At 38.0% G+C, this 15846-nt stretch overlaps 1 protein-coding gene across 1 annotated transcript in view; it reads left to right on the top strand.

The window, feature by feature from the left end:
• CPED1 (cadherin-like and PC-esterase domain containing 1) overlaps positions 1-15846 on the top strand; it is a 330870-nt gene that overhangs the window by 275139 nt on the left and 39885 nt on the right. Inside the window, exon 10 of the mRNA XM_012652732.1 lies at positions 10636-10753. Coding sequence (XP_012508186.1) covers positions 10636-10753 — 118 coding nt within the window. The remainder of the gene's footprint in view (positions 1-10635; positions 10754-15846) is intronic.

Raw genomic sequence — 15846 nt, 5'->3', positions numbered from 1 at the left:
CACTGTTTGGAGTTTCCTGTGTATCATTCCAGAACTTATATATGCACAGTCAAGCACATATAATATCTAACACTTTATTTTACTTAAATAAGATCATGGTATACATCATGTTCTGCTTGCTTTTAATAATATAGCTTACATATCCCTCAATATCTTCACTTTGCATTTGTCTTTTCTAAGAATTGCAAAATATTCCATTATATAGATAAATGATAAGTTATTTATCTACTCCCCTATTAATGAACACTTGAGTTGTGTCAAGCTTTCTGTTATCATAGGAAGTGCCCTAGTCAATTTCCTTGTACATGTGTCTTTGCATACTTTATAAAGTATATCTGTAGGATGAAGTCTTAACAGTATAATTGCTGGTTTAAAGGTATATGCAATTATGTTGAGAGATGTTTTCAAATTGCCCTCCATAAAGAATGTAAATGTCTCTTAACATGGATTTATATGCATTGCTCTCTTTTCTTCTTGAAATAATTCAGTTTTAGGATTAATATGGTATTTAGAAGATTATTTCAGATAGATTTTGCTGTAATTATTTATTGCTAATGTATACTTCAGCTAATTACTCTATAAATGTTCGCTGGATGTCTAATACTGTGAATCACACCATAGCTACTTAGTATTTTATGGCTGACTGACTACAATACAAGGAAAGAGTTGTTAAATTTAGAGACAATGTAAAGACAGAAAATAATTCATTCCTTCGAAACAAGATGCAAGTCTGTACAAAGAATCCATTTGGGAATTTATCAAAAAAAAAAAAAACACAAACCCACAAACACAAAATTCTAGAGCTAAATAGATCATATGGGAATTATTTAGACAACACTTATTTTGGAGACCTTGAAAACATTAGAGCCAGAATTATATCTGAGACCATTCCAGTACCCCAAATATCCATGCTGTAAGGAATCCAGGGTGGACTAGCTGGGTTATGATTACTCTTATATTTCCAGCCTTCCTTCTCTGTTCCAACAGCTTCTTCCCTGGAACTAGGCCTCATCCCAATATCCAACTCTTTCATTGATACCATACACTGACAGTATCTGTGATTGGGAGCCACGTGTTGAATGCTTATCACATGCCTAGGGGGCTGCTAAATGCCAGAAACAGAAAGGTGATCACAAACTTTCTGATCTGGGCTTATGTCATGGATTGATTTACTATACCAAACTCAACCTTGGTATGGCTATATTTGAAAAGGCATAAAGCAATGCAAGTTGACTGTAAGAAACCAACTTTCAGCTGTGATTGGGCTGGAGTTAGAGAATAGAGATAAAGTATTAGACTTTTCCTGTAAGGTTTGATATCAGACTATAAAAGCAATGATTTGCTCTCCCCTTAGGAAAGTCAGCAATGTATTAAGATGAGGTGGCAGAGGTCTGAAGTGCGACAGACCTACATTTAAATTCTGCCTCTCAGTAATTTAGCATTTCTGTTTTCTTATCATTAAAATGAAGGGAAGACTTGTGAGAAAAAAGAGATGATATGTGTAAATTACTTAACATGATACCTGGCATATAGTAAATGCTGGAGAAGTATAGTTATTTCAATTGTCATTATGATTATCATTATGCTCCTATTTTACCCTTTAGAAACCTGACTATACTCGGTTTCTGTTAGGTTGGAAGGCAGGTTAGAACTCCAACTAGCAACTGATATTCATACTGAGATTTGCAAAATATTTTTGCGATAAACTTGTGGCAGAATAGGCACTCAATTCATACATGGTAAATTAATTAAGTTTTTTAAATGTCTCTTTCCCAATTCCTGAATATGGTATTTTTAAAAATGAGTAATCTACATAAAAGACAGAAGTTCATATCATAAATATATAAATGGTCATATTTAAATATCCCCTAAAGTTGTGCTCTATTTATGATGTATTTTTCCAAAGTAAGCATCTTCAATGTGAGTCACAAACACCTCAGTTTGTGGATTTTGTTTCTCAGCACATGTTTAAGAAATCAATCTTCTTGCCAAAAGGAGAAAAAAGTTTCAATATCAAAATTATGAGTCTTATAGATTGATTTTCATAGAAGAAACAAAATGAAACTAAAGTCCTAGTCATGAAAAACCACTAGAAATCTCAAAATCTAAAGATTTCATGATTTTCCCTTTATAGCCCTTATCATAAAATATCATGTCATATATGGCATCCATAAAATGGCTCAGCTGACCATGATTATAATAAAAACTGAAAATTTCTTTATGTCAAGAGCTAATGAAATATTTTGTAATGATAGAAGGTTTCCTGATACAATGTTAGTGCATGTTATACTAAATTCATCTTCCAGTGCAATTTAGTTTTTGTTTAATCCTAAAAAATTTTGGTCATCTTTTAGTGCACGTCCTAAAAAAGGAAATGTAAGTGCCTCAAGACAGACCTTGAAAATGAAACGCTTTCAGTTAGACCTACAAAGACATCAGAGAAAGTATTATAGCCCTGGACAAGCTAGAAGTTACTCAAGTTGAGTAGAGTGTGGCATGAAGGTTAATAGGACTAGATGGGGAAGAGCCACAGAGGGAGGCAGCAGCCAGACTTTATTCTAAATTCAGTGCAGCCTCTTGAATTATTTCAAGCAGCAATGGGAGGTAATAAGATTTGCGTTTTAGAAAGATGACTTTAGCAAAATGACTTTAGCCACACTGCGGAAAATGAACGTAAGGGTGGGCAGCAGAACTGGTGGCAGAGAAGAACTCTTAAGAGGTCAAGGCAATTCCCATGGTAAAAGAACACAAAGACACAGAGCAAAATAGTGTCAATGGAAGTCAAAAGAGAAAAAATGAAATCAAGAGAAGAAAATCGACATAAAGACTAGGGATTGATTGGATGCTGGGGGAAATGAAGAGAAGGGAAACTCAGATAACTGAGGTGCCTGTCTTGGCAACTTACTCTTACGAGCTCACCAGTGTTTAGATTATGGGGAACACAACACATTTGGGAATGATGATTTTTAAGTTCAATTTTAGCTGTTTTGTGAGTAACAGCAAACCTAGGTAATAGTAGTTTAAACAAATAAAAGGTATTTTCTTCTTATACAACAAGAAGTCCAGAAGTAGATGGTTGCAGCAGATCAAGGATGTCAACACTAAAGTCTCTACAGTTCTCTTGGCTTTTCCCTCAGAACACAAGATAGTTGTGTTTCAGCTATCAAGTGTCTGTTCCATAAAGGAGGGAAGAAGAAAAGAGGGAGAAGAGAAAGGAATAACCTCTGTGCCAGAAAAGCACAAGCTTTCCCTGCAATTCCCAGCAAGTTTGTACTTACTTACATTTTACTGGCCGGAATTGTGTCAGGGGCCAGTCTTGGCTATAAGATAAAGAGGGGAGGCGTGTTATTAGTGTTCTCTTTAGGAAAAGAATGCATGGAAAAGTGAGATCAGAATGGGTTTTGACTGAACCTATGGAATTTGTCATGGTTATATTGAAATGGAGATACCCATGAGACATCCCAGGGCATGTCCAGGAAGCAGGTGGATATGTGTCTGGAACCCCCAGGAGTGGCTTATGCAGGGATATAGTTTGAGAGCCAGCATCCTGCAAGGAGTGCGTATGTTATGAAAGTAACTATCTCCAGAATGCAAAGGAAGAGAGTCAAGGGTACAACTTTAGAGACTGACGGACCTTAAGGGCAGGGTAACAGAGGAAGAATCTCCAAAGGAGTTGATGTTTGATAATAAGTATTAACAAAACCAAGGAGGTGAGCATCTCCAAAGAAGAAAAGAATGAGATGAAAAATACAAGTGAAGGAAGTGAACTTTCACAGATGGAAGAAAGTCTGCCTACGACATAAGAAAAGGAAGAAAAGATATCTTGGCACAGTTAGTTTATTGGTGGGTGGCAAGAAATTAAGCAATTACTGTCTAATAGGCTCACTTTTTGTTTATAAATTAGGAGATAAGGTCACCCAGTGAGACCAATGGAGGTGTTGAAGTGGGGGAGCTAAGGAGAATGATGAAAATCTGAAGTAGCCTTTCTGGAGAATGGGGAAGAGTTCCAACTAGGATAATAGAAAGAAGATTACCAGGCAGTACTGAGACAAAAGCAGGAAATATTTTTTGGTGTTTATCTTTATATTTGTGTGAGTTTTGCCAGTGTCACCGAGCCTTTGTTTGGGGTTAATTTGGTTTTTTCCATGTTTGGGGATTTGTTTTGCCCTTTTGTTAAATTAAAAAAGGGAGGAATTGATTTTTTTGGGGTTGGAATTGACCGTTTTGGCCAATTTGAAGGGGGTTTGGAATTCTTGTGATTGGAATTCTTGCTTGGTTCAGGACCGGGCAGGGTTAGGTTTGGAAAAAAGTTTTTTTTTTTTTGGGGAAATTTTTTTGGATTTGGGGTTGGGGAGGTTTTGGTTTGTTTGAAAGTTTTGAGGTTTGTCCAGAGATATTGTTGAATGAAATGGAATGGAGTCATATGGATATTTGATGGCAAATTGTGGAATAGAGAGAATGATAATGACCAAGGTGTCACACTGGTAAACATGGAAGCCTAAGTAAAATGTTGGTAGACAACAGTCACGAGGGAGGAGCAGGTAAAATGAGCTACAATAAAATGTAATACCATGGATGACGATTTGAAAGAGGCAGGTGGGAGATAAGAGAAAGTAAACCTCCTGACCGTGCAGGCAGCCTCCCCAGGAGAGGGCTGCATGGCTAGAGGGCAAGTTGTCCTTTCCCACAGGGCTGCATGGCAAGTTTACTCCCCACCCCCCACAACCCCCCAGCACAGGGCTGGGTTTCTGGGAAGGTGAGGAGATGGAGGGAACATTGTGTGAAGCCTTTGAGGGTTGTTGAAGGATTTGCTTACCATGGATGAGAGGGGCAGAGGACCAGTGAAATCAGATTAGAGGAGAGGAGGGATAAACAGCAGGCCTTGCATTTTGGTCCACGCGTCAAGGGCCAAGGATATGAGATGTGGTGGAATCTGCTAGTGTTCAGGTTTCACGTGGTCTGAGCCTGGAAAAGTGTCAGAGGCTCCAAAGTGCCAGCAGGTGCCTTTGCTCAGTGTTCCAGTAGTTCCACTGGGGAAAATACATCATGAGATCCCAAAGACATCCCCCAGGTATGCCAACAGTGAAATTACTTCATCTCTTGTGGGGAGAGGAACAGCTCTGTTCTGGACTCTCTGCCTTTCTGGAAGGAGGTGGCCATGCCAAGATTGGCATGTTTTGAGAAATCATTACTGACTTACTGGAAACGGCTGCATCCTGAGGGAAAAGGATGCAATGGGTCCCTCTGGAAGGAGCTGGGCGCTGCAGGGAGTGAATGAGTATTTTTAAATGTAAGCGGGCATTTAAAATTATTTAACCAGAGAAGGGGAGAATTCTTTTATCTTAAAGGAATGATTCCTTGGGGTCAATAAAAGTAGGTAAGTTTTAGAGATACCTATAAACTCAAATAGTCCAATTTGGTATTGCTCTAAAAACACAGCAATATCACATTAAAAAGGAGACATATTATTTATTCCTTTGCAGCTGAACATATCTGTAAGGAATGAAATGGGCGTCCACAAGAATTGGTAACAAGAAACCATCAGACAAGGGGCAAAACCAGGAGCAACATAATGCTTTCAAAGTTAGTCACTAGAGCACTCCATGAAAAGTTAAGTAAATTTTTAAAATTATGTGCTAAACATATTTACTTTGCACAAGTTTGAACCAGAAAATCACTGTTAATTATCTTATTGCACTCTGCTGAGAGCCATGACAATCTACTCAGTAATTTGGGGCTCCCTTGTGAAGTCTCCAGCAAAACATACACTTTAAGTGTGGAGATTTCGGAGGCTAATGCCGTTTTAAGCAAATCCACTAAATACTACCTGTTCTGTGTATACAGACTCTGTGGCTCCAAGAGATGACACTGACGACCAAAGGAGCCGTTGTTCATTTTTTTAATATGCCTGAACCTGACCAAGTGACTAATCATCCTAGTGAAAAAATGAGAGATGCTAATGATGTTTTTTTTCCTTTAAAGATTGTTTTAAAAAATTTTATTAGTGAGATGAATCACTTTTAAGATCTAAAAGAATACTCAAAAAGGTTCTTGTGGCCTGAAAAGAGTAGGTTTCATAGATTCTTAACAGGAAGAAAGAAGTTTGGCTGCATCCAGCATTTCTACAGTGGCTTGATCAAGTAGAAGTTTGTTTTGCTTCCATATCAAAAGTGTAGAGGGAAGCAGCCCAAAGTTGGCACTACAGCTCCATAGCATCATCTATGTCCTAGGCTCTATTTTTCTTCTCACAGTTACCTCATGGTCACAAGATGGCTGCTCATCCTTCTGGCTCGCATTTGTATTCCAAGCAGAAAGAAGAAACAGAGTGATGAAGAAAAAGTGACATCAGAGAAGTAAAACTTCCAGAAATTCATAGCTGGCATTCACTTATGTTTCTTTGGCTAGAACTGTGTCCCATGAACACCTTTAGCTGCAAGAGAGACTGGGAAATAGATTATTTTTTTAATGCTAGACACCTTATTACCTCCAACAAAATAAGGGCTTTCCTATTAAAAAAGAAAAGAGACTGGATTTGTGTAGGCACCTAAGGCAGTCTGCCACAGGACTTGAGATCACTTAATGAAATTCTTTCCCTTCTCCTCTCTCCAGCCTTCACTATTTTGCAATATGCCTGAACCTAACCAGGCGACTAGTGAAGAAAAAACTGAGAGATGCTAATGAGATTTTTCCTTTCAAGATTGCTTTGATTCCTGTCTTATCTCAAAATTTACTGGAATTTTTGTTTAGCTAGAACCAACGGGGCTGACCTACCAAGTGTCATAGAACAGGTGCCCAATGGAAACCTCCATTAGAAAGCAGAAACAGCACCTTATCAGGTAATGATTCAAACACAAAGACAACACAAAGATTCTAAGTAACAGGAGTGGCCCCCCCAGTCTGGCCACTTACTCTCTGCTTCTCCGTGCTCTGCAGTATGTTTATAATAATCATAGGCTCGAATGTGGGGTCCTTGGGCATTTGCAAAGTACAAAAATTGAACATTTAAAAATACTCTGCTCTTTTCATGGTGATTTATTTAAGTAGCTTTGGAATCAGAACACAATATGTTTCTTGTAACATTGCAGCAAATCTGTTCTTAGCAGCTCCTAAGTGAATTAGGACCAATGAAATGCAGATTTCAGTTCAAGGTTAGGATATGGGGGTGGGGAACCGCGGCCTTCTGATTTCAAGATTGTTCTTTTTTAAGCACCAAAGAAGGCAAGAAAAGCCTCATCTTTCCCTGCTGCACCCCTTTTAATACAAGGATTTGTTCTGTCAAATTTGGATTCAATCAAAAGTTAGCACTGGCCGGGCGCGGTGGCTCACGCCTGTAATCCTAGCACTCTCGGAGGCCGAGGCGGGCGGATTGCTCAAGGTCAGGAGTTCGAGACCAGCCTGAGCAAGAGCGAGACCCCCGTCTCTACTAAAAGATAGAAAGAAATGATTTGGACAACTAAATATATAAATATATATATATAGATAGAGAGAGAGAGAGAGAGAGAGAGAGAGAGAGAGAGAGAGAGAAAAATAGCCGGGCATGGTGGCACATGCCTGTAGTCCCAGCTACTTGGGAGGCTGAGGCAGGAGGATTGCTTGAGTCCAGGAGTTTGAGGTTGCTGTGAGCTAGGCTGATGCCACGACACTCACTCTAGCCCGGGCAACAAAGCGAGACTCTGTCTCAACAAGAAAAAAAAAAAAAAAAAGGTAGCACTGAAAGACCTAAAAGGCCACATGCAGCCTTAAGGTCGCAGGTTCCCCACCCCTTCTAGAGATAATGTCAGAGGTACAATCTCAGAAAAGATACTGTGATGTGATTATTAAAATATAATATAGATTGTCAGCATTATCGGTTTTTTTCAACTGGCTTTCTTTTTTTTTTCACTCAAGACGTCAGATAAATCCTTTTCCCTCATGGACTTTGACATTCTCTTCCTTCCTCTTGGAATTCTCATCTTCTCATCCCTCAATTTTTGACACCCTTCAGTTCAAGTGTCTCCTCAGAGAAGATACCTATGACTTATCTACCTGCAGTAGCCACCACTCACTCATCAGTGATTGAGTTTGCTCAGGTTCCCCACAGGACAAGCCATTAGCAAACTAGTAGCAACACATTTTTTCTGATTGACTGATATGTGCCAATTACACTCAGAGCTTCACAGAAGAGACCAGTTAAGCCTTTGCTGCTGTGGTCTGGACTCTGTTTCTAATGGCCCCTGGATAAGTAGAAGGACATGGTCATACACACACACACACACCCCACAGAAACCCCAAACAAGCAAGAATTTTCAGGCAAAATTATCTCTAAATCCAGACTTTTAAAAATGTTTAAACATTATTTGCATGGAGATATATATATGCTGAAAGATACCTTTTTTAGTAATAAATGGAACACAGCATCTCAGTCTGAAGTACCTAAATTTAGGAGATATTAGAGCATTCAGAACTATGGGCAGATAAGTCTGTCCGGAAAATATCCAGCCATGGTTAATATAATAAGAACAGTTACATGGCTGGATACTGTCTGGACAGACCTTGTGTTTTGCATTTAAAAGGAATATCCAACATGGTAACCATTATCCAGATTTCCTTTTATTCTCTTAACGGAGACATAGTTCTTCCCATAAAATCAGTATTCGGTATATTCTTGGTTCAGTGAGCGCACATACACACGTGTGTGTTTCAGGTGGTGTGAATTGTTCTGTAACCTTTGCCTTTTTTCTTAACCACATCTTAAAGAGCTCTATGAGTTGCCTATTAGTTGTCCATTTAGATCTATCCTTATACATGTTCCTTATGCATTACGTGAAGTTTTTTCTGGAGTAGACCCTGAGAAGTCTGGTTTCGGGGCTACAGAGTCTCTGAATTTTTTATTTTAGTATAAACTGCTCTCCAAAGCAGCTGAATGATTGCACTCCCATCAGCAGGATATAATGCTAATTGTTTCTTCTTGCACCCTTTAACATTTGACATAACGTTTTTTGCAATCTGATAAATTAATAATGACATTTTTTCCTAGCCTTATAAAAAAGTCCAGTCTCCACCAAAAATAAATGGGCAGGTATCACAGCATACATATATGGTGTGATATCATTCATAGATGTTTATTCAGACTTTCTCTTCACATTATTATAAACTTTGTGTTTTTTAAATTATTTTATTATAATGAGCACTTAAACACAAATCACGTTTCTAACCTTTAATCAATATCCTAAACACCAGTTTCAGTAATGAATTAAAAAATGAAAACATGTATACTAAGTCAAGATTTCAAGAAGTTCACAAACTACCCGCATTCTTTTTGTTTCTTAACATCCTGGATATTTTTGTATGAGATCTGGGAATCTGAGTCGGTAGTTAGGATATTTGAGAGAATGAGGGAAAGTGACTAGAAATTATTGATTAGAGGCAAAGTTACAGAGCAAAGAGGAGATCAAACCAATCATTTCTCCCCGTTGTTGAGAATTTTTGATTCAGAGAGGGAAACAAATTTAACCTTTTATGCATCTAACAAATAGTTATCCTCTACTTATGGCAGGCACTGGGTATATGTGTGAGTGAGATAATTATTTGCTCCCAAACAGCATTCCATCCAGTAGAAAAGGCATGGACAAATAACAAGCAAGCAAATAATTACCAAATGATGAAGACTTTGAAGGAAACACACCGGGTGCTGACATGGACAAAAGTAGGGATATGTAATTGTGCTTCAGTTTCAGAAAGGCCTGGCTGAGACCTGAAACTCAAAAAGATATTCTCCATGAAAAATCAGGGAGAAAGCAATCCAGACACAGATGATAGCATTTCTACATGCTGTAAATTGTGATAGACCAAGAGAACCCAGTGAGGAGGGTGGCAATAGAACCAGGTGAGGTAGGATAAAGGGACACAGGGGTAGGTACAGGTATCGATAGCTTTGCAGAGTAAGTTAAGAGAAAATGAGAGTGGGCCAAGCTTGCAGGTGCAGCAGTGGTTGGAGCAGAGGAGAGAAGTTTCATAGAGCCAACACGCTGCTCTCTGCTGCACCTGTCAGACTAGAGAAAGCATTGCTTAGTGCAGAACATGCCTCTATAATGATATTGAGGGCAGTGAGATGTTGCCTACTATTATAAATGTGTGAACCTGTTTTGAATAAAATATATACATCTTATTTCATTTCTGGCATATTGGGAGTTCTTAATAAATGTTTGTTGAAATGAAATTTATCTGTTAAATTAAATTCTCCCCAAATATTTCCCATTTCCCTTCTCACATTAACTGTCTTTTCCACTTAATATGTTGTCTTCTATTATATTAATAGTACGTTTTGTTTTTTATAAGTTGACACAGGTATTTTTTAAGGTAAAACTTGTACCCAAATTTTTAAAAATTATCAGAGCAATGACGTGAATATCAGTGTTAAAATAGAGATTGAATTGTCTTTGGAATTTATATTGACCCCCTAATTCAGCCTACTAATGAAAGTAGCTATTAATACTTTTAGCACAAATAACTATTGATAAATCAATGGCCCAAGAAGGGTAAACAATAGTTGGTCCCTTTATCCTTAAAGGCTATTTGGCACAGAAAATCTCATTTTTTAAATGTTTTACTACGGGTCAGGTTAATGACAACCTAATGTCTATCATTTTAATGCAGGATTGTGGTTTGCTGATTCACCCAGAGGAAACCTGTGGATTACAACCTATTTCTTCTGACTACATCGAAGCCATTTCACAGTCTGAGCTAAAGAGTTGTCCATCTGGGGACATAAAAGGTGACTATCACACTGGGTGTCACATCTCTCAAAAAAACCTCTTTAGATAAATATGTGCATAAACTACCCTTGTACCAAAAATCAAGAACATTACTTTTTTCATTACTATGAACTACAACACATATAATTAATTTAAATCCATTGTTTCAATATTCGAAATACTTTGATTAATTTAATTCTTTTTTCACCCTCTCTTCTTTTCCTAGTTTATCAATATTCACCTACAGATCTCAGCTCAAAAGTCACTCTCACCAGAGAGCCTTCCATAAGCCTCTGATTTGTTTTCTTACCGCATATTTCATAAAACTCTACTTTTCTTACATAGCAGTTATCACAATTGTTGAAATAATTGTGTAATTCATTATTTAATGTCGGTCTTCCCAGGATGTCAGCATCATGAGGCCAGGGAGTCTGACTTGTTCTCATTATGTTCACTCATTTGGCACCATAATTTGTACATAGTAGGTAGAAAATAAATATCTGTTATGAACAAAGGAACTGCAAAGGGTACAAGTTCAGTTTTAATGATTTCTTTTTATTTTAAAACGTCTTTGGGAATGATCACTAATGTCTCACATATGTTCACCATTAATAGAGGCAGAGAAATTGTGACATCAAATTTATATTACAGTGTTAAGTCCTGCCTAAGCCTTGAGCACACCTGGAATGAGGCACTTCTTTGGTGCCTCTCTCCTCATTCCCTGTTTCTCTCCTTCCGGCCAAAGCTGGGACTAAGAATGCCTTCAAAGCAATTAGAGGAGCAAGGAGTGTGTTGTCCAAGCTTCCCGGTTGTTGCTCTGTTCTCCTGACCCCAGGTTTCCCTTCATCTAAAAAGTCTGAGAAAACGCTCATGAGCTTTTCTACCCTTGCCATGAACTTCACACCACAGCTTGAATGGAAAATGAGTTTCCCAAATGGGCAGGACAAATTGCAATTTGGCACACACAGTTAACAAACGTGGGCACGTCCCCATTCTTGAACATGTGTTCTAAATAATAAATTACAGTCAGTGCATAGGGAGGGATTTACCCATTATGGTGTGTCAGGTGGTGTGATTTGTGATCCCCTGCTAAATGAGATACATACGTTTACATACAAAGGAGACACCGATGTGTCCAGTTAAATTTTTTTATCAGATGACAATTTACGACAATCATAAAACAATTCTATTCCCCCCACTACACCAAGTTAAAAGTTCTTCAAGAAAAAGTTCAAGATACATTACTGGGATTCCTCAAGAAGCAGCAGCTTGATCTGTCCATTAAATGTGTGCTAACTTACGTCAGGCTCTGTTACAAAGCTATCTCTGTGCCTGGACCTTGCCAGAGAGGCTGCCAAAAAACAGCGGCCTTCTGGTACTTGAGTAGCTAGGCCCCTTTAGAGAAGCCCCCCAAATTGACTCACAAATCAAGCCCATGCTCCTCAGCCTCTATAATCTGGCCCCTTCCTGCCTTTCCCACCCCCTTCCAGCCTCTTTGCCTCACTCTATGGTGATAATGCTGCTTTAGAACTCCAGCTATTTGTCCACAGTGTTTCCTATGCCTACAAGTCCTCTTTCTGTCTTTGCCTAACTTCTGGTGCTGTATCTTTCTCTGCAGGAAGCCTTTCTGCACCACCAGATTCCCAGTGTAGCTTCTCTGTGTTCCCAGAGCATCCTGGACATATCTCTACAATAGCACTTACCACATTATGTTAATTTATTTATATGTTTCTTTCTCTTACTCTGATCAGTGGTCTCCAAAGTGAAATGATGTGCCCCAGGATGGGGAGGGAGTGGCACAGGGAAATCCATAGGGCGAAGCCAGGGAAGATTAAAATATATGTGCATTTATTTTTTTACCTAATAATTGTATTTTTATGTTTTATAATGGACATAATATACAAATATAGGAGTATCTGTGCATATATTACAGTGTACACGTATTAATGATGATGGCTTCCCTAGATTGTGTGTTCCTCCAGAGAAGAGATTGAGCCTTATTCATTTTCCAGTGTCTAATATGTGATTTTAAAGTGGTTGCTGAACTAAAATCAAGACGCAGTGCTCCTCCCTTTCACAGAAGACTGTGAAGGGCCAGGACACAATCACCACAACCAACTGCTCCACCCTTGAACTGCTAAAGCCCCAAAGACTCAAAGTTATTGAGCGAGGTCAGGACGACAGTTTGCAAGACGGTATCATTCGCTGCCAGAGATGGTTTCCTTCCCTAACAGCAGGATTCCCTCCTCTTCAAAGTTGTCATGGTAGACAACATTGGAAGGAAGTTTATTTAGGAGCTCTGGGTTTAGTGTATAAGGCCAAACACACACTGGTTCCAAAATCTTATTTTAACAGCATATTACAGTTATTTGGCAAAAGTGGATGCTTTTTTCTTTTTAACCTTGTTGATACAATGATGTCAAAATGTCTTTTTCAATAACACCAGCTAATATACTCTTGAATGACTGCATTGTTTTAATTCTTAAATTGATTTCTATCCTTTAGGAAATAATTTAACTGCAAGACATAACCTAGAATTAAATTTTTTGCTTAAGAAAGAGAAAGTAATTATTCGAATTTGGAGAGAGAAGAAATTTATACAGTGATCATTGAATGAGAATTAACATTAGGGAAAATAGTTCAGATTGCATTTTATGATATATAAATAATGAAAAGATTTACTACTTTTTTCAAGGAAATATGACAACTTATACTTTAACACTTCCAATATTGAAAATATAGATGTATTTTTTCTTCTTAAATAAAAACCACTTTATATTATAACATTATAGAGCTAGGACTCAGTACTAACATTTACATGATTTTATGTATCACTTCAATCCTAAATCAGAGTTGAACTTTTTTTTGTCCATTGTATCACCCAATCTGATTCACTTAAATAGATGAAATCCAATTTTCATTAAATGTAGAGCTATAATTATAAATCAAATAACTTCTTCTAAAAGACATTATCATTCCTCGGAATGTTATTCTCTAAAACTCATCATGTTTTATATCAGAAATCACAGCTTTGATTCATTCAGTGTTCATATACATAACATAGAATTTATGGCCCCTTTTTTGGACAGTTTTAGTTAAGAGCTGGTATTATTTAAAATGTCATGAATCCCAGTCCCACAGATGTTATACAGATGCCTATTTCAAGCAGTTACTAACTTACAATAAATAAAAGGCATTGTTAACCAATACTAAAATGCAAAGAGTTATGACTGCATACTGCATAAATATGGAGTAGTATGAACTATTGAGGCCAAGTTTTGAGAGATCCAATCAGGCCTCCTTTTTATGTGGATGCAATTTTATGCCCACAAACTAATTGCACTCATATTTGAATCTTTGTGCATGCCACTCGTTTCTTCATCCTTAACAGCAAGTGGTCGAAAAGGGTCTGTCTCCGTTTGTGCAAAATTAGCTGTCAGCAAGGTTGAGGGGTAGAGAGTGTGGGGAGTGGGGGTGGGATGCATATGCTCTTAGATTCTCAGGGATCTGAAGAAAATGTGGCCTTTCAAAAGATTATCAAATATAATCTCATTAGCAGAAACACATTTATGCCCTCAACATACCATGGTGCTATTAGAAAGAAAATTAACAATCTTTGTTTAAACACAGTCTCTGTCAACACATGAACTCACTGAGTAAATTCGGCTTTTTAAAATGAAGATAAATTCATTATAAGACCAGTTTGTGGGTTTTCCTATAAGTGTTACCAAAGAGGCTGTTGGGCTATATTTCATTTTCAGCCGATGATTTTGTGCTGACCTATCCTGACACGATAAAAATATGAGCAAATTGGAGACTCAGAGACTTCACTTCTGTTATTTTAACTCTTTGAGCCTCAATTTCCTTCTTCTCTAAAACAAGAGGGTAGAAAAGAGGAGCTAAAAGACCCCCTCTAACTCTGTCCGAGGTGGTGCTATAAACCCACTCAAGTGGACCTCTGTGAAGGAAGACTCTAACTTTTTTCTAAGGAGGTTTTCTTGAGGAATTTATCACCAAAGGTTAAACTTTTAGGCTGTGTCTAAATCAAACAGCATTAGAAGAAGCCAGGCAAAGATATGAAAGAGGTTGATTATTGATTACAAACCACGCATGCCAGGGCGAATTAGAATTAGAAAGCAAGCTATATTCTGAATGACAAAGACAGAGGAATTATTAAAAGAGAATGGATGGAAAAATAAGTACTTTTGAGGATAGTCTTTAGTTTGCCATTCAAAAACCAGCACCTCTCCTGAATTTTCTGTGTGGTTTCTTTTAGTAGTACTGCCATTCTCTGTATCTGGAAACTTTAGAAACAACTTTCATCTGGAAGGTGCTCTTTTTCTTCAATAATGCAGTTTAAGTAGAGGCCAGTCAGTTCTTTAGTTTCATTCCTGACAGGCTCATCTCTTCACTGTTCCCAAAGTACCATCCCTTTGCTTCCATGTCTTCAAGTCTTATCTACCCATAAAGACCTGTTCACATTTTATCTGCTCCATAGAACCTTCCAGAAAACTCTAACCTCCATGACTGTCTCTTTATTCTGAACTACCACAGCTTACTTGGGGTGGAGGTGGGAAGATACATAAAATACAGACATCAACTCTTATGTATCAGGCAGTATAGCTGGTGCTACACATAATTTTCTTATAGAGAAGTAAATTTAATCATGAAAAGATTCATTTGTCCAATTTAAACAGTGGGTCTCAACCTTGGCTACATATTAGAATCACCTGAAAAGCATTAAAAACTACTAATGCCTGAGTCCTAGCCCCACTGATTCTGATTTAATCAGTCTGGGGTACAACCTGGGCTTGGGGAATTTAACAAGTTTTCCAGGTGACTGTAATACGCAGTCTGTTGAGGTCCACAGGGCTCGTTAAAGGTAGAGCCCAGGTGTGTGTGATCTCCAAAGCCCAGGCTCTTTCACAACCACACAGATAATTTTCTCATTTATGCATGACCTGTTATTGTGCTATAATTATTTTACAAGTAAAAATTATAATCCTCTAACTTGATTATAAATTTTTGAGGTTTAGCATTATATTTAAGAACATGGATTCTGGAGCTGACTGCCCCACTCAGATCCTGGTTCTACCACCTCCTAGGTGAAGGA

This window comes from Propithecus coquereli, unplaced genomic scaffold (assembly GCF_000956105.1).
Source record: "Propithecus coquereli isolate 6110/MARCELLA unplaced genomic scaffold, Pcoq_1.0 Scaffold4, whole genome shotgun sequence".
Classification (NCBI taxonomy): domain Eukaryota; kingdom Metazoa; phylum Chordata; class Mammalia; order Primates; family Indriidae; genus Propithecus; species Propithecus coquereli.
Note: the sequence above shows the minus strand (reverse complement) of the source record. Positions and strands in the feature narration are given on the sequence as shown.